At 40.8% G+C, this 20,365-nt stretch overlaps 1 protein-coding gene across 1 annotated transcript; it reads left to right on the forward strand.

Annotated features, from left to right (window-relative positions):
* The first annotated feature begins 2,334 nt into the window (after positions 1-2,334).
* On the forward strand, positions 2,335-4,235 carry FAM187A (family with sequence similarity 187 member A). Its single transcript, XM_072413730.1, has one exon. The coding sequence runs from the start codon at positions 2,342-2,344 to the stop codon at positions 3,581-3,583; it is 1,242 nt and encodes a 413-aa protein (XP_072269831.1). The 5' UTR covers positions 2,335-2,341; the 3' UTR covers positions 3,584-4,235.
* Positions 4,236-20,365: the final 16,130 nt, after the last annotated feature.

Genomic DNA, 20,365 nt, shown 5'->3' on the forward strand with positions numbered 1-20,365 from the left:
CTGTGAGTAAGCTGCCTCTTACTAATACAGGTTATTTAGGTTCACACTTCACAAATGTTTCAGTTTTTCTTCTAATACAGAGCCTAGAGAGAACCATTCATAAAAGAAATCTGAGGGCTGCCATCACTGACTTCAATGCTGAACGCTTGCTTCAAGTACTTTTTTAGTCATGGGCCATGAAAAGCAAAATCGTCATCCCCAAACTGATCAACAAATCAGCGAGTTGAAGACTAAATGACAGGAGGGCCAATAATGTCATACCAGAGAAAAGTTTACATAAAACTGATTCACAGGAAGTGTGAGCAAAGAGCTGAAAAAGTTCAACTGATCCAATAGTTTGGTGGGGCCCTTCTTCCTTTTCTCATTGTCTTGCGAACGATGGGCTGTGCCCCACTAAATCAGTAAACATTAGGTTTGCATAATTCCTCTTTTTAAGTCTTGTGTGTGCCAGTTCCTAGTGTGTTTCTGTCCTGACAGGTTGATTACCTTTATTCCTTGCGAGGGTAAGAGCTTGATCCAAAATACAATTCTGTAAATCATCAGGGGCCATACAGGCGTGTAAAAACTTGATTTTAAAACGTCATTTTCAATCCAGACATCCTCAGTCCTATGACCAGCATGTTTCAATTGATTTTCTCTGGACCTGCCCCAGCCCAGTTACTAGACAATGAAATGAGCAACAACACAGTGATGATGTTTTCCCTCCATCACACTGCTTTCTCCTATCAGAATGTATCATTGTCAGAACATGGACTGTGGCTCTTTGGGCTCCTACTCCCCTGTGTAAAATATCAAACACTTATAGCGTACTATAATGGGACATATAGGGCTCTATATTTATAAATTATTCACCTGTCGATACGCTCTTGATTTGTTAATTTTCATTCATACAGGTATTATTTCCTATTGTGACTGATGTGCACTTTTCACATCGGCCACTAGATGGCAGAACAAGTTTTTTTATTCTAATATCGGTAGGTACTCAAAGGACAAGTGTATTGTGGAAAATATTTCAGATTTCCCCTTAAAGTTAACAAAAGAGTCTTTCTTCCTGGCTAAGATCTCTGTGCACACTGAATCTATTCTAAAATGAACAAAGGAACCTCCTGTAAAATCCTTGTGCTAATCAAATCTATCATTTAAGGTTAACCAAATGCACTTTGTTCTCCCCTTTAAATAACTAAAGGGATCTTGCTTTGTATCAGCTTGCTGTTAATTAATGTCGATAGACAGTGTGTCTTCAGTTTTATAAGAGTTGGAACCTTGTGTCCCAAGGTGTCAAAAACCTCAGTGAGTCCCAGACTGAGCGACCCTGATATTTATTATGAAACACATTTATTCCTAAATTTTTATATTTCCAATATACCATTTTGTATAAAGTAATAGATGGCATGTTGATCTTGCCAGAAACAAGCACAAAGGATCCCTGGTTGAGAAACACTGATATAAATGGCCAGTGGGAAAATTACCAGAAACTAATCAGAATGATTATCATTAATAACAAAAGGAAATATATACATAACTAATACACATTCCTTTTATTAGAAATTAGTATTTTAGTATTAATGTTTTTTTTCTGATGCTACTGATTGATCCCTTTTTGCATAGAATAAATGCCTGTTACAGCTAGTCCCAGTCCCAGCTACTACGGTATGTGGTCAGGGCAGCTGTCAATCAACCAGGCTTATCAAGAACTGCAAGTCATTGCCTAGACAAAATGTCTGTTACAGCTAGTCCCAGTCTGTTACTGACTAGTCAGGGTAGCTGTCAATCAATCAGTAAGGAGCAATGACCACAGGTGATTGGATGAAAGCACATCACAACATCCAATGATCTGATCCACTGAGTAGGCCACTCAGGTCTGCAGCTGTAAAATGGCAGTTGCTTTGTGGCTAACTGACATCCATTGAGCTCAGGTCACATATTGTTAGCCTCTGAATCTGCTGACATGAAATTACACTCAAGTAGCTGCAAACAAAACCATCATTAAGCTTTGTGAATGTAGCTTTATTTAAAAAAAGGACAGGGATTAGCAATTGCAACCAATCCAAGTCCAGTTGCCATCCTGAAATATGAAAAATAATATCTCTGATTGCCTATGAATAAACTTCAATAAAATATGTGGCATCTTTGTAGCTTATCAGCACGCTAAGTAAGGGCTTTCCCAGATCGAACAATCTTATTGGTCAGTTTACAGTGTTGCTTGCTACATAGGAGATTGTCATGGCAACCCACTGTTAAAGCTATGACATCACAGCTGTGAGGGTATAAAAAGTCAGCCTCACTGACCTTTGCAGAAAAGATTTTCTTCAGTGCTGTGCACAACTTCTTGGGTTGTACTATGGATTGCGGAAAACTCTTTTGCTTTTTGCTTTTTCTCACTGCGATTTCTATGGTGAGGAGCGCGGAGATTCGAGAACAGGAGGTAAAATACAACAGGGATTCCTGCCCTGCTATTCCATCATTTGATTCTGTCGCCTATGGCACAGATATGAACATTGAACTGCCCTGCCATTGCATGACAGATGTGAACACCCCTGTCTTTTGGTATTATAAGAAGTCAGCCAGCAGTACAAAGATTCGGTTGCTGACACCAACATCCAAACAGGGCTTTCAGAAGACGTCTCATAATTTGAGATCTAAGATCAGCACCACTAAGAGGAATGTGATTATTCACAAGGCTCGAGTTGTAGATACAGGACTCTACATCTGTGGAAGCAGCGATGGAATGTTCTTCTGGGGATACGACGTTGATGTGCAAGACACGACAAATGCTTATGTTGCATTTCAAAGTCATCATGAGCACCCGCTGCCACACCTCATCACCAAGCACTTCACAGCTTTCACTGCCTTCTGGGATTGGGGTACCTGTGACCGCTGTGATGTCCCAGGGGAGCAACGAAGTGTAGGCCTCTGTTATGTCACCAGTCGCTATCTTGATCCGAGGTTCAAGATGACAGAGAATGGGGTTGCTTCATGCGGTTCAGATGCCGTGCCTAAAAACTTTAAAGGTGAACTTTCCGACCGAAGGCCAGAAATATACATCAGGAACTGTCAATCTCCCTGCCACGAAAGGAAGCCAGGATTTATTGGCACCATTAAGCACTGGATTAACAAACTGGGAAAACTCAAGGAATACATTCCATTTATCCCCAGGGCTCCGACAGAAAAACATTCCCACATGTTCGGGGACAGCCTTACTCTTGCCTGCCCAGGCGCCAGGCCTACAGATGCTGTTGCTTGGGATAAAGGCAAAAAAAGGTTATACAAATCCGACTACCTGATTCAAGAAAAGAAGAAGAGAATATACATAGACCACGGCAATAACCTGAACTTCCAACGGGTCAGTTTTAGTGACAAAGCCACATATTACTGTTGGGTGCAAGGAAAACTAAGAGCTGGCATTAAGCTGACTGTTCAGGCAGACCCAGTGGAGCAGAGGTCATTTTACGATCCAGGATCCATCGAAGCTATGAAGATTATCGGGAGCAGCCTTGCCCTCTTTACAATTATCTTTGTGGCTATCCACTGCCTAAAATGCACTACATACAATTTTAGGTGCCTGCCTTGTGAACCAGTCTAAGGCAGATTGTGCTTCTCCAAGTCATCAGCCAAAGACTTAAATGCAATTAGTGGCCGAAATGATTAAAATCTGAACATCATTCACTCGATTTCAGCCATCCCTACCAAATATGAAGGGTCAGTAAATGTCCCTGATCAGGTATGGGATGCACTGAAAGCAGACTAGTCAACCAGGACTCTTCAAGGAGTCAGACTGCCACTAAAGAAAGAAGGAGAGAAGAAAATGAACTGATAGCCATGAAGGTTCTACTTTGTATACTGAAAAACTACAAAAATGTGGAATAGACACCATCAAGGAGTTCCGGCCAGCTCAAAATGCATTCCAAAATGCATATATTATACTACTTGTATATGTTAGTCCAGTGACCAACATATACAAGTAAAAATACCAGACACTGTTGATCCAGGGATTTTCCGATCGCCTTATGGGATCAGGAAGGAATTTTTTCCCCTTGGAGCATGTTTAATCATGCTTTTTCAATGGGTTTTTCGCCTTCCTCTGGATCAATGGTGTGTGTAGGGCTTTAAATATGAAGGATGAGCTGATTATCCATCATACCTCCTGTTAAGTTAATCTCCCTGTTAAGCGACTGATGAAGAGTGGAAAGACCTAGCAAGCTGGCAAGTGGAACAAGACTGTCAAAGCCCTACATTTATTTCTACAACAATATTTTACAAAATAAATAATAAAAAAAAAACAATACTTATTACTTGACTATATTTTACAATATATAAAAAACAATACTCGTTAAGCCTTTATATGCCATTGTATTTCTTTGTTGTTCTTTTTGTTTCTCTCTCTCTTACATTTTTGTGAATTTAATACAAGATAATTTCTGGTACAGTTTATAGAACCCCAACTAGAAATGATACTCTGCTAGACCTAGTTCTTTCTAACAATGCAGAGCTTATAACACATGTCCAAATGAAAGAGAATTTGGGTATCAGTGATCATAATATGATTTCATTGAATGTAAGCTGTAAACAGGAAGCAAAAATAGGAAACATTTAATTTTAAGGGAGCAAATTTTCTATTTTTAAGGGCAGCTCTCTGTGACATGGACTGGGAGACAATATTGTCCTCAAAGAACACAGAACAGAAATGGGAATGTTTCAAGTCTGTTATACAAAAGAAAACTGAAAAATATATTCTAATGGGTAATAAGTTTAGGAGTCTAAAATTAAAACCTATGTGGCTCACAGCTGATGTTAAAAAAACCATAAGCAAAAAGAAAAGGGCATTCCAAAAGTATAAAAACAAAGGATCATCTTCATCATTTGAAACCTATATAAGTACATAACAAAAGATGTAAAAAGGAGATAACATGTGCAAAACTTCAAAATGAAAGACAGATTGCAAAGGAAAGTAAGGCAAAGCCCGAAAATATAATAATAGCAAAAAGATCAGATGTGAGCATGTAGGCCCCTTAAAGGATGTCGCTGGCTTGGTAACTGTGGATAATGAAAAGGCAGATTTACTAAACACTTTTTTTTAGCGCCGTGTACACGAAGGAAAATGGCAGAGCTCAAGTCCAAATTCATAACAGCAATGTCACTGCCTTAAATGAGTCTCAACAAGCTCAGAACTGATATGATTGAGAAACAGCTGGGAAAAATTAAGGTTGACAAAGCACCAGGAACTTATGGATTACATCCTTTTGTCTTTAAAGAGCTCAGTTATTTCCAGGCCATTATTTCTAATTTTTAGAGACTCTTTAGTCTCTGGCAAGGTACCGATGGATTGGCTTGAGGCCAATGTGGTTCTTGTCTTCAAAAAGGGAACAAAGTCATTACCAGGTAACTACAGACTTGTTAGTTTAACGCCCATAGTTGGAAAGGTCTTAGGGAGTTTGATAAAGAACCACATAGAGGAGTTTCTGCTAGAAAATAATATTATAAGTGATTGCATGGCTTCAAGAAAGACAGAAGCTGTCAAACAAATTTACTCTCTTTTTATATGGAAGTAAGTAAACAGATAGGCAGAGAATAGCAGTTGATATAATGTACTTGGACTTTGCTAAAGCATTTGACACTGTACCCCACAAACGGTTAATATGCAAGTTAGGGTCGATCCCATCCAGAGAGTTGTAATTAATGATTCATACTCTGAATGGTCTGAGGTTAGTAGTGGTGTACCCCAGGGTTCAGTGTTGGGACCTTTACTGTTTAACATCTTTATAAATGATATAGAGTTTGGGATTAAAAGTACCATTTCTGTGTTTGCAGATGACACCAAACTATGTAATGAAATTAAGTCCTTACAAGATGTCTATCTAATCTACAAGCAGACCTGGATGTACTGTTTGAGCAGCAAAGTGGCAAATGACATTAAATATAGATAAATGTAAAATTATGCACTTGGGAGCTAACAACATGCATGCNTCATACTGTCTAGGGGGGATACATCTGGGGAGTCAGAAATGGAAAAGGATCTGGGGGTTCTGGTAGATTATAGACTTATTACCATCATGGAATACCAAGCTGCAATATTTAGGATTTAAGATTCTTGTAATAAAAAAGGAATAGACTGCAGAAATGGAGATTATCCTGCCCTGTACAAAGCATTGGTAAGACCACATCTGGAATATGCAGTCCAGTTTTGGGCACCAGTTCACAAAAAGGACATTGTTGAATTGAAGAGAGTGCTAAATTAATAAAAGGAATGGAGGAGCTCAGCTATGAGGAGAGATTAGCTGAACTGAATCTATTCTCCCTTGAGAAGAGACGTTTAAGGGGGGATATGATCACCATGTATACATAAATAAACGTTCCTTATAGAAAACTCTCTTCCTCATTATTCACTTTGTTATCATTACAAAGAACAAGAGGGCACTCTTTGCGTCTGGAGGAAAAGAAGCTTAAGCTCCGGATAAGGAAGGGATTCTTTACGTAAGGTCTGTGAAAATGTGGAACCAGCTCCCTCAGGAAGTAGTTCCAGCAACTGCTACTGATTGCTTTAAGAAAAAGCTGGATGTTTTTCTAGAAGCACAGAATATAACTGGGTATTAAGGCTTTAAAGTAAAAACAGTGACTGATGATCCAGGGCACATCCGAATGCCTCATGAAATCAGGAAGGAATGTTTTCCCCCTGTTGAAGCAAATTGTACCAGGGTTTTTTTTTGCCTTGCTCTGGACCAACAAAGTTTTATAGGGTTTTATATCTGCGATATGTTTATTTCCCTAGTGGTTGAACTTGATGGACCTATGTCTTTTTTTCAAGTTAACCTACTATGTACCTATGTAACTATAGTACTTAGGGCAGTAATGGGTGAGTAAGGTGGAAGGAACTGGACATATGTATGCATCTGCGGAAGTTTTAACCAAAACCTTTATAAAACTGATACTTCTGATTGGAGTGAGGTCAGATCATAATTTTGTGTCATCCCATTGTAACTTCCAGTTATAGATGATGGCCGGGCACCATTTAGGAATTGCGTTTTCCACTTTTAGAGCAAAGCTGCTGCAGCTCTTTACACACATTTGCCATGGTTTCAAAAATTGAACAGATCTAAGCTCATGTGGGCTAAGGCATGACTGAAAGAAAGGGACCAATTCCTTAATAAAGAGCTTACAGGTATCTTGAAGGACCTGTAACTTGAAACACTGTATGTGCCTGACCGATATCAATTTTAGAGAGCTGTTGGAAAGTTTGTATCTATGAATATCCAAAGTGGATACTGTGATGAGAATGTCCATCTCATCCCAAGCTTTCTGTATTTTGCACAATTTTTTCTTTTCCATTGATATACAGACCTACCTGGTATGGAGGGCTGTCAACATAAGAATATGCTACATCAGCTCATCTACCACAGTTCATTTGGACTGCGTGTATTGCAGGGTCTGCTAGACCATATCCTTAAGTTGCATCTTAGCACTGGGGGGCCTATAGCAGACTCTAATAATAAATAATTGTGTATTATTCAACCCCACAATCAACTCCATCCATAATGCATCAACCTTATTACTTGTTCTCTCCACAATTTCTTCTTTCACATTCACTTTTTGATCACTTCTCACATACAGACACCACCACCCTTTTGTTTGCGAAAGAGAGTATTCCCAGAAATATTGACAGCCCAGTCATGCAAAGAACAAAGCCAGGATTCAGCAATACCAACTCAACCAAATCATAATTCTCCTCACTCATTAAGTCTTCCAACTCCCCTATCTTGTTTGCTAGACTTCTAGCATTGGTGAACAGGCTCTTTAAACCATTGCTGCTTTTACCATCATTGTTTGCCAAATCATTTTGTTTTTCAGTACAACTAGTACTGCACAAACGATTGTTTGTAACATGGGAAGCTTCTTACTATTATCCATAGTCCTCTCCCCAACTATCCCCAATCCACCCTCCACTAGTGTCTGACCCCTGATTAACCTTTCTGCCACCTTATTTGACTGTCCCACCCCCTCTGTCCTAGTTTAAATATCCCTCCACCATTCCCCTAAATCTTTCCCCAGCACAGCAGACCCCCTTTCATTTAGGTGCAAACCATCTCTGGCATACAGGTTATACCTCAATAAAAAGTCAACCCAGTGCTCTATGAACCCAAACCCTTCCCTTCCACACCAGGACTAAAGCCATGCGTTTAGCTGCAAGTTCCCCCTTGCCTTTCCTGTGTTGCGCATGGCACAGGCAATATTCCAGAGAACATAGCCTTGGAGGTCCTTTCCTTCAACTTGAAACCTAGTTCTTTAAACTGATTTTTAAGGATCCTCCACCTTTCATTTATCCTATGTCATTGGTTGCAACATGGACCAAGACTGCTGGATCATTCCCAGTCCTTTCCAGTAATTTGCCCACTCGGTCCACCACATGCCGAACCATGGCACCTACCCCAATGAAAAGTCAGCCCAGTGCTCTATGAACCCAAACCCTTCCCTTCTACACCAAGACTTATGCCATGCGTTTAGCTGCAAGTTCCCTCTTGCCTTTTCTGTGTTGGGCATGGCACAGGCAATATTCCAGAGAACATAGCTTTGGAGGTCCTTTTCTACAGCTTGAAACCTAGTTTCCTAAACTACTTTTTAAGGATCCTCCATCTTCCATCTATATTGTCATTGGTTCCAACATGGACCAAGACAGCTGGGTCCTGTCCAGCCCCTCCCAGTAGTTTGTCCACCACATGCCCAACCTTGGCACTAGTGTTGGCCGAATAGCTCACTATTCGATTTGTCAACTATTTGCTCAAATAGACCATTGGAGTGGTCGAATGCTAAATTCAAACACCATAAAAGTCAATGGGGGAATTTTTTTTTCCTCAGGACTGTGTAGAGCTTCTACAGCCTCCAAACAGTAAATGATACATTATAAAAGGATACATAAAAAGATACATTACAAAAAGATACATACTACTATTACTATTAAAGAGCACCTGTCACATCAATATTAAAGAGGACCTGTCACATCAATATTAAAGAGCACTTGTCACATAAATATTAAAGAGGACCTGTCACATGAATAATAAAGAGCACCTGTCACATCCAAATTAATGAGCACCTGTCACATGAATAATAAAGAGCACCTGTCACATCAAAATTAAACAGCACCTGTCACATGAATATTAAAGAGCATCTGTCACATCAATATTAAAGAGCACCTGTCACATCAATATTAAAATGCACCTGTCACATCAGTATTGAAGACAGGTTTTCTTTAATATTGATGTGACAGGTGCTCTTTATAATTAATGTGGCAGGTGCTGTTTAATATTGTTGTGACAGGTGCTCTTTAATGTTGATGTGACAGGTCCTCTTTATTATTCATGTGACAGGTGCTCTTTAATATTTGTTTGCTCATGAAGATTACCTTGCACAGCGATCTCCTCCAGCACTGAAACCCACAAGCTCTTCTCTATTGCTGGCGGATAAATCTGCTCCCATTATTTCAGAGTTTAATAATTGCTTTAGGGAAACAATAGGGAAAACAATTAGTAATTGTTCCAATCAATAAGAATATTGATACTATTGTTTTAGTGAATGATCTGAACATAATGGGTTCTATTTATAAAACAGGGAATCTTACATTTCCTCAAACATTCCCTGGTGGGAATCAAATATTGCCATTAAAACACATGGACCCAGAAGATTATCACCAGGACACTTTTAGGGAATGTCAGATTCCCTGTTTTATAAATAGAGCTCAAGGTGTATTGTCATTAAAACCCTAACCTGTAAGACAACATTTAAACCCTAATCTAAACATAACCACTAAACTTAAAGAAAACCCAGACTTTGCCGTTGAAGGCCTTGGCCTGGTATGCAGAGCGCGGCAGAGAATGATGTATCTCATAGCATTATTTTTAGTATTTGCTGATCTGTTCCTTTATAATTTGATTAAAATCTAATACAGATTGTGACTGCACTAAAACATCTGAATTACCTATATATTAAATTCTTATGTCTGCCGCCAGAACAAAACCATAGCATACCCTAGGTATCAACATATTCTTACTTTAGAAATGAAATTAACTACCAATCAATTTGAATGATTTTTAAGCAGGTTAAATTTTGATTCATACTAAAAAAAAGGAAATTCCAGTTCTTCATAAAAATGTTGATGAACCAGGCCTATAGAAAAGAGAAACCAGTACTGGAATCACTGAGCACATCAATAAAATGTGCTTCAATAAAATGGTTCCTCCAGTAATTAGAAAGTTTATTTTAGTCGAAAAATCATACTTTTGGACAGAGTTGAAACATCCTCTTTAAAAACAAATGTTGAAGTTTGATGGATCATTAGCTTGCAACATAAAGCAACTATTTAACTTGTCAATATTTATAGAGATCAACAAAAGAGAATTATGCAGTCTGTGAGCAACTGACCTGTGCACAATGACTGCACAAAAACCTTGTTCTGTTCCCAGAAAACCATTTGTTCATGCATTGAGTGCCGCCATCTTTTCCATGAACTACATACATGCTGTTTATTCTAAATAGAATGCAGCCACGTTGTCAATTAATCAGCTCATACCAGAGAATGTTTTTTCTTTCAGGACAGTTTGTGTTTTAAAGGGCACAAATTTAGTGGTTAGAACAACATATTTTAGTCCAATATCATTTAACAATCATGTAACACTGACAAGTTGGGTTTAATAAAAAAGTCTCAGGGCTTGAAAGTCAGACACATTTAAAGCCGGTATGTTAGGAATACACTATTACAAATGCACCAAGGAGTGGAGAACATTCCTGGCTGCTGGGCAGCATCAACCCCATCTCTCACTCATATTTCAGAGGCTTACAATTCCCCACCTCAATAGATGACCGAGTGTCATTATTTAATACTGTTGGTAAGGACTTGATTAAAAGCAAAGAAATTTTGCACTTCATATGTATTGCATCCAACACTTTTTGTTTGCACTTTTCAGCACAAAATATGAATCAATCGCACTGAGTATCTTACTGTCTTTGCATATACTTTAATACATTAATAAGCGTTCTTCAATGTGTTTTTCACTAGTAAAGCTTCCCTAACTTTGTACATTATAAACATCTAACTTTGTACATTATAATTAACAATTCCAGCATTCATATCACAGGTGAACTAGTAAGGAGGACAGCACCATATACAGGGAGCCATGGGGGGAAGTTTCTATAACCAATAGTCACCAAAAAAGGGAGTGGGCTACAATCCCCTGTGTCATATTGTTTTCAATCAGAGGTCCCATATTTCACATGAGGAAAACCACAGGCTGCTTTTTTCATGCAATTGTGGGTAAAAATTAGCCTGAGCATTTTAAAAAGTAGGACAAGGAGGAAACAAGTATTGCAAAGTATTAGCAGATATGACTTAATATTTAATTAAATGTGTATATAACAAAGGTTCCAAATACATTGGTGTGGCTAGAAAATTAGGTTCCTTATCAGTCAAAACTTTGTGAATTGATGTTTTAATTATAAACTCCCATTAGAGTAATTGAGAATATTAGCATTCATGAAATTTGTGCAAGCAGGTATTGTTTTGCAAAAGGTGCAAATGTGCAAAGCCCATATTCACCTAATTTATTATTAAGTAAGGCATATTTGGAAAACCTTTGTCTTTTTTTGTAGTTCCCGTCTGATGACCTCTGGTCACTTTGAAACCGAACAGAGGCACCTTTCCATATTCTAACAAAATACAAAAAAGCTTTAGCCCAAGCCTGGCTTTAGTGGACCGAGTCAGATCTGCGGTAATGACCTCTAATCATACAAGTAAGTAGGACACATTATATCCACCATGTAGCCATTTCCTGAGTTACTGAAGAAATGTGGTAACTTTCTGAAAAAGAGATGCACGCACTTTCATTTTTTGTGACCACATGTATTTACCAAAACCTCTTTCCTCACCATTGACATTTAGGCATACGGCACACTTTCACATCAAAGAGGAAGATCTAGATCAATCACAAACAATACAAAAAACATTTTAACATACAATAACAACAATGGGGTCATTTTCAAAATTGTCATAATTTTCTGTTACATCTTCGAACCCAATATAATAAACATTCACTACCAACAGTGTCCATTCTTCTGCAGAGCTGCATAAACTTTCATAGTGGAGACCTTTGGGGGATGGCATTGGTGGTGACAACTGACAACAACTGAGTGGGGTGTAATCAGAACTGAAGTGAACCGGAGCAAGGTCAGAACAGGCACGAAACAAGTAAAATAATGACAATTTAGGTCAGGAACTGTGATTGATCTGAAACATGCACAAAATTGAACAAGTTGACCACAAGACACATTGGGCCTAATATATCAAAGTTAATGTGTGAACCTAGGTGATCCAGCTAACCTGGTATGTATTTCCTAAAAATCATTTGCAGTAAAATTTTAAATCCTGGACCAAACCTTTTCTGGTTATGCAGGATCACCCAGACATGATAGTCTATCTACCCTGGTCTCTGAGAGTGTTAATAAATCCATCCCATTAAATCTTAATAACAGCAGCCCTGCTAAATCAGAACCCTGGAGATGGTCAGAATGGACAAAGGCATAAAGAAAATGCAAGTGCACCTATGTGTGCTACACTTTGATGTTGGAGGAGAAAGCATTGGCACCAAATAGAACCAAAACGGAGAGAAAGTCAAACCAAAGCACCCATGTAGGAAGTGGCAGTGGGGACTAATCTGCAAATGATTGCAGATATTTACTTATAAGTATAATTACATGGGGGCATCACTGTGTGGTATACATATTTGCACCTAGAAAGTCACAACTATGTATTTTATCTTCATGTAATTACAAGATTAACGAAGAAAAGATTATACTGAGGAATATTTATTTATTCTGTATAGCCACATGATGTTAATAGGAACAATGAGAAAAAAGAGAAGGTAGGAGAATGCAAACCAGTCAGTCTGTACAACAAAAGATTGCTACTTTTTGCAGGAAGCTTCTGCACGACAATGTTTCATGTTGGATTTGTGCTCAGATTTGAAAGAAATACATAAATAATTATAATATTTGGGGATTGATTTTGTATATTTAAAAAGTGGCAAAATTTAAAACAAACATTGCTGACCCCCTTGTACTTAGTTTGTTCCCCAATGACATGTTCAAACAACTTGTCTCAATAATAAAGTAGCAATCATGCTGATGATTATGGTGATTCTAGCCTTCATTCTAGCCCGCCTCCTCCTCATTCTGTTACTGCTGCCACCTTTACCCAGCTCGAAATGCCAGTTACCAATGCTGTCCATGCTCCGTCTCAGAGCCCACCGCCTCCTCTTCCTGCTGTTCCTGCTGCACGCCCCAGGCTTGATCAATATGAGCCATGAGGATGTAGGTATATTTCCGATGAGCCAGTTGATTCGAGTGGGTGGCATCTTTAACCCTGGAGTGCAGCTCAAAGCGTAAGTGGAAGTGCATGTCAATCACATCCAATTGGTTGAAATGTGCCAGTGTGGAACTGTAGAAATTCCCCTCTGTCCCAGCGCACATTAGGAATTGGGACTCTAGCACTTCACCAGCTTTGAATCCAACAGACATGGACATGTTGCATATCACCAGACATTTGGGGCTCAGCACCTCGGTGAGCCGAATAAAGAGGTGGTCCAGGTTGGTTTTGTACATTTGCAGTGATTGCTCATGATACCTGATAACATCCTATATACACATATACAGTTGATGATGACAACGTCGGGCTGAGGTCCATGTTCGAAGTCAGCCAGCACGCTCTCTATGTACTCTGAAGAGACACGGGTCAGGAAATAGAACCCTAAAGGTGGTGGTCAGTTCTGTAATGACGCACTTGACGGTAAATTATGTTATTGTCCATTTCACCCAGATATCCCCCAAAGTGTCGTTTGCAAATGAAATCTCACCCTTCCCTTTCAGCTGCTTCTCAGTCCGAAACTCATCATTCTGCAGTATTTTCACAAGATCCTCGTTGACGGATCTTTGAATGGAGTCTCCCAGGACGGCCACATACTTGTTGTGGTGAAGTCTCCGGACGTCTGCTGAGCTCAAAAACTTCATTGCTCAATGTGGTCATCCAGGACCTCTCAGTTCCCGTTAAACATACCAGTGTCTCCCATCTCATCCCCCCGACATAGACAGAGGGACTGCTGTCCCACTTCCCAGTTTCGGGGTAACATACACAGAAATTCAGTCCGATAAAGCGTGCTACCGATGGATGAAGCAGAAGACGTGGTCTTCTACATCCAATCACAAATTTCAGATTACACACTTGCATTACACACTTCAGGGTGTGATTAAAGATGCACTACACCCAGCTCTAGATGCCAGTTACTAATGGCTTCCACACTCCCTCTTAGTGCCTGCTATTGAGTGAAAGCACATGAAAGGGAATGGGCTTGGCAGAATAAGCGGGGAAAGAAGACCCTCTTGAGCTTGAGTCCAGTCTGGCATCTAGAGCTGGGTACTGGGCAGTCGGCAGGCGGCAGCAGTAAGAGCAGGAAGAGTAGGCGTGGGCCCTGAAAAGTGTGGATGGCATTGTTAACTGACATCTACACCTATGTGGACAGTGTAGAAGGTTTAGCTACTGGAGACATTGCTGTGTAGGGGACTGCCTTTTCCTATCTGCTAGTTGTAACTTTGTAAAATGCGGCATGGACAACGTTGTTAACTGGCATCTACAGCTGGGTACTGGGCAGATGGCAGCAGTAACAGCAGGAGGAAGAGATGGTGGGCTCTGAGACAAAGTGTGGACGGCATTAGTAACTGGCATCTAGAGTAGGGTACTGGGCAGGCGGCAGCATCAGTTAAAGCAGGAGGAGGAGGCAGTGGGCCCTGACAAGTGTGGATGGCATTGTTAACTGTCATCTAAAGCTGGGTACTGGGAGGAAGAGGTGGTGGGCCCTGAGATGGAGCAAGGACGGCATTAGTGGTTGAGGCCATCACCTATGTGGACAGTGTAGAGGGTTTAGCTACTGGAGACATTGCTGTGTAGGGGACTGCCTTTTCCTATCTGCTGGCTGTAACTTTGTAAAATGCGGCATGGACAGCGTTGTTAACTGGCATCTACAGCTGGGTACTGGGCAGGCGGCAGCAGTAACAGCAGGTGGAAGAGATGGTGGGCTCTGACACAAAGTGTGGACGGCATTATTACCTGGCATCAAGAGTAGGGTACTGGGCAGGCGTCAGCATCAGTTAAAGCAGGAGGAGGAGGTGGTGGGCCCTGAGAAGTGTGGATGGCATTGTGAACTGTCATCTAGAGCTGGGTACTGGGAAGAAGGGGCGATGGGCCCTGAGACGGAGCAAGGACGGCATTAGTGGGTGAGGACATTACCTATGTGGACAGTGTATGTTTAGCTACTGGAGACATTGCTGTGTAGGGGACTGCCTTTTCCTATTTGCTAACTGTAACTTTGTAAAATGCGTAATGAACAGCGTTGTTAGCTAAAAAAAATACAGATATTTCATTCTGATACCACTTGCTATCAAAAAAGCCAGAAAAACTTCCGTATTTCTGTAAAAAAAATACAGATATTTTTTTTCTGATACCACTTGCTATCTATCCAAAAGGACAGGAAAATCTATGTATTTCTCTACTAAAAATACAAATATTTAATTATGAATCACATAGCTCCATTACAAGTGATATAGGCCTCAAAGTAGATAGAGGCAGAGGGCCCTGAAGGAGGTGTTTGAAACGTCATCTCTTTGTGCAGCATCCGCTCTGTGTCGTGTCCGAGATCCACCATCATCAGTTCAAGCAGGTATATGATTGGAATGGTGTCACTGACACAGGCCTAATCTTTGCTGATCCTCCTGGTGGCCTCTTCAAAAGGTGATGATACAGTGCACAAGTCCTCAATTTCAAGCCACTCCGCAGGTCTGAAGGTAATGTAGGTAAACGTCTGAAACGAACAGACTCTGCCACGTAATCCACCACTGCTTTCGTTGTTCAGCCAGCCGCTGCAGCATGTAAAAGGTGAAATTCCAACATGTGACCACATCACAAATTAACCGTTGCACTGGCAGGTTGAGATTTCACTGTAAATTCACCAATCTCGCACTGGCTGTGTACGACCGCCTGAAATGTGCTGACAACTTTCTGGCCTTCAGCAACAGCGGCTGGAGGACTGGGTAATTCTTAAGGAAGCACTGTACTATAATGGTTCATAATGTGAGCCAGACAAGGTACATGTGTGAGTTTCCCACAACGCAGGGCTGCCAGCAAATTGGCCCCATTGTCACACAACACCTTGCCTGGCTGAAGTCTGTTGGGAGTTAGCCATATATCCTCCTGCTCCCGCAAGGCACTTAGAATGGCTGTGCCCGTGTGGGATGGGATAGAAGTTGTGAGGGATGGCAATGATGCCTGGTCTTGACTGCTAGCAATGCGACAAACAGCAGCCGATCTGCGTTGGAGCTCCTGCTCACCGCTGGTGGAGCCTGCAAAAGGTAATGCTCGGCTACATGCCCCACTCAAATTGCTGGCAGCAGCACAAGAAAAGTTTGCTGGCACAAGGAGGAAAGGCAGCGAAAAAAGATCAAGCAGTTTGAGCTTGCTTCTTGGGCGGAGGTGGTCGCACAGAGCTCTGTGCTTTGACCAGGTGTTCCCGCCAGGTTAGCGGGTGGTGGTTTTTAAAATGAGTGCTCATGCAACTTGTTCCAAGTTTGTTTGGGTTTTTGCCTCGTTTCAAGTGTTAAGCACACAGTTTGCAGATGACCATAGTGTTGTCATCACTATGGACATTAAAAAATGCCCACACGGGCGAACATCTAACTAGGCCGAAAGGTGCTCTGGAGCTGGTGCGGTCTGCGTTTGTTGAGGCATAGCTGTGGTGACAGCTTCTGACGATTTACGACTATGACTTGCCTCACTGGTACTTGAAGAATGCAGAGTATGGGCAGCTTTTACCCTCTTCTTACCTCTCCCCCTTTGAGGGCGCTCTGCAACCTCCTCCACCTTTTCTTCCTCCTCCTCTTCTTCCTGCTTATGATGATCTCCTTGTTCGCCCCATTTCGGATCAAGGACATCATCATCATCGGAAGAGACAGTTTCCCTATATGTGCCGAAAGGAAGCAGCATCCTTTTGGAGCCAGTTTGAATTGGCTCGTCTGGTGAAAAGTAATTGGTGTTCTGGTGAAAAGTAAGTAGGGGGAAAGCCTGTGAACTGACTCTCTTCGTCAGATGAGTGAAACAACTGAGCATCTTGAAGGAATGCTTGTAGCTCTGCCTCTCCAACCCTTAGGTGGTACTCCTCTACACACCCAATGTACATTCCAGCCGCTGATGAAGAACTAGGAGGAACAAGTGTATCATGGACTGTTTGGGACACCTGTAAGGCCTGTGTCTGGGACTGGGATGAGGAGGGGGTACAATCACTTGACCCAGGCTGGGTCATGTACTGCACTACGTCTTGTTCATGGTGTGGCAATAATGGACGCCCACCGCCAACAGCTGTGCTTCTTGTTCTTGGGTCTGCAGCTAACAAAACAAACTCACTACTGCTTTTCTTGCCACTCCTGCCAAAGCTGCCCCTTCCTCTTTGACCAGACATTGTAAAAAAACTTTTGTGTTGCTTGACACCCTGCAAAATACTTTGTGAAGCATATTAGCTAATATGCTTCACAAAGTGTAAATTTGTACAGTAAGTGGATTTTTTTATTGAGGGGGGTTGACACCAAATATGCAAATGCACTGTGTGTGCTTTATGCAGCACTTTCCTTCAGTGGTGACCCTTGTAATATGCAGCACAGTATACAAAATATCTACTGCAGTATACACTGCGTCTGTGTGTCTGTCTCTCAGTACAAGTGTGATACTGTACACGCAGTCTGGGAGGGTACCCTGCCTCTGGCTGCATGTATGTAACACACTGACTGACTATCTATCTAACAATGAAACACTCTACCTATCTGAGTACAGTAAATTTCAGGACTGCACCTATACAGTACAATCCAACAATCTATCTGACTAATAGTGTGAGTGTGACACAGTCTAAGTAAAGCACCTTTTTTACTTTGACAAAGCAAGCCAAGAAGCACAGAAATGTTGTGAGGCTAGCAAATCTCTGTCAGGAGTGCTAAATGCAGGCACGCCCCGGCCTTATATAGGCCAATGGCTGCCTGTGTGGCATGCAGTGACAGACAGCCAATCGGCTGCCTGCCACAACAAACATGGAGGGGAACATCCCTGTTGTTATTGGAGGGCCCTAGGCATTGTGGGAGGGTCGAATTCAGGGCTTCGAATTCAGCAAACATTAGGACAACTGGAACAAAAACACTAGTGGCAAATGACAGACAGATACAGACAGTGACACAGGAGGAGGGAAGGAGGGGACCATATTCATAGGAGCTAAGTATTAAAGCTGAAGCTAAGCAGCTACAAACAAAACTAAAATACACAAAACTGAACATAACCATTTCTTGGGATTACATTTCCATCCGTACAGTAAAATTTGTGCCCCCAGTTTATATGATAGTAGCTTGAGAGTTTGGCTTTTGTCTCCTTTGTAACTACAAATAACAGCTACGTGGGTACAGAGCTGTGAATTGTCAAAAAGTAAAAGCATACTTTTCCTGTAAAGAACACATAAAAAAGAAGGAATATCTGTCTACAAGCAAAGAAAAACATAAAATAAAAAATGAAATAAAAAAGGATACAGTTTCCTATTCTACTACTCATTTGTGGGTGTCAGATATATAAGAGATTTGGCCTAAAAAACATTAACACTTTCTCTTCGCACATTACAGGAAGCATCAGCGAGCACTGTGATACCACACACAGCTATTGATAGCAGTGCAAGTGCACCCTTATCTCTCATTCTAATCAACAGATAGCAAATTTTCTCCAAACAAGGTAGCAACATCCAAAGATCTAAAACAAACTTTAACAGAATACCACAATCTTAATTTAAACCAGCTCGAAACTAAAAATGAATGCATATCTTTTTTTTTAGATATCCATATGCTTTGTAATGACTGACCACTGATGACTGACCAAAAGATATTCTTAATACGATCCAACCAGTGATTGGTCTCCTGAGATTGTGCCTGCTTCTTAAAAACAGATATTGGGGTAAATATTGATCTCTCTTTCGCCCTTTTTAGCTAATTGTCCCCATTACAAATTTCCAATTTTACCACTCCAAAGCTATAGTCATATGGTGCTCCAGTCCAGACTCTTCTATTGATAAAAAGAGGATAGGTGTGATGGGGTTAAAAGGAAAGGAAGCTATAATTACCTGGAGATGTGCTTTAAGCATTTGGCTGCCAAATCATTTTTTTTTTTTTTGCTAAATATGTAAAAAATTAGTTCTCAAATTACTTGAAAAACTAAAAACATTATGTTGTTTCTGAAAGCAAAGAAAAAATGTTGTTTTCTCCTACACTTTTAACGCAATTGTTTATCAAACCAATGTTTTCAATATAATTTATATTGACTCTGTCCATGTTGCCTTGTAGTGATGGTTTTGAGTCAGGGGCTGCTGATCAATTGCTACAGAATACACATGAAAGTCTTTCCCTAGCACTCCCCTTGTGAAGACCTGTCTTCTGATCACTTAGAGAAGAGTTTTTGTGTTTTGCAGCAGGGGTTCTTCATTGGCTGTCCATATCCAAAGTCTAGATAGATAACCAATATATAGTGTTCATGTTTTTTAGGCAGTGATGTGGACAGGGCCCCACTCTGAAACACAGAAAATGAAGTTTTGGGGATCTCAGCAAATTGATGGTGGAGGTAGAGGGTAGGCTTTAATAACTGATTAGGCAGCTTTACAGCAGCATTTCTCTATTGGTTGCTTCCATCCTTCAACTCAAACAGCATAGGAAGGGCAAGGCATGGCTGTCAATCACAGCCCTGCTCACAGCCCAGTGCTAAATCCACTATGCAAGGTAGTGGTTAGACATGGAAATTTTGACTTTTGATGAGACATGAAACTTTCATGTCATTAATAGTTTAGTCTGCAGACTGAGGAAAAGATGAGTAGGTTTGAGACAGCTGATGCAGCAGATTTTACCACTATGTTGTACCGCTATGTTTACAACCAGAAAATCATCTGACACAGAACATGGAAAAAGCTTCATCCCACCCCAATTGATAGATTGCTGTGCAGAGGAATACCCAAAGGGAAAGCCTAAGGACAAGATGTCATGTTAATTGCTCATTCCTTTAATACCATTTTTAAAGAATGTAAAACCCCTCCAGTAGTGCTCATCCTTTTCGGACCACTAATTTTACTGCCCCCGGACCACGCATGTGTGGGGAGCCGGGTGTCACTCAAAGGGGAAGAAACTTCCCCCTTAGCTATGTCATGATGCCAGAACCAGGACCCGCTCACTCTCACATCGCAGGTCTGAGCCTATTTCCCTGAGCTTGGGATCCATA

The sequence above is a fragment of the Pyxicephalus adspersus genome, chromosome 6, assembly GCF_032062135.1.
Source record: "Pyxicephalus adspersus chromosome 6, UCB_Pads_2.0, whole genome shotgun sequence".
Taxonomy (NCBI): Eukaryota; Metazoa; Chordata; class Amphibia; order Anura; family Pyxicephalidae; genus Pyxicephalus; species Pyxicephalus adspersus.

Excerpts from the sequence above, each read along its gene's own strand:
- FAM187A (XM_072413730.1), top strand. The coding sequence starts at position 2,342 with ATGGATTGCGGAAAACTCTTTTGCTTTTTGCTTTTTCTCACTGCGATT.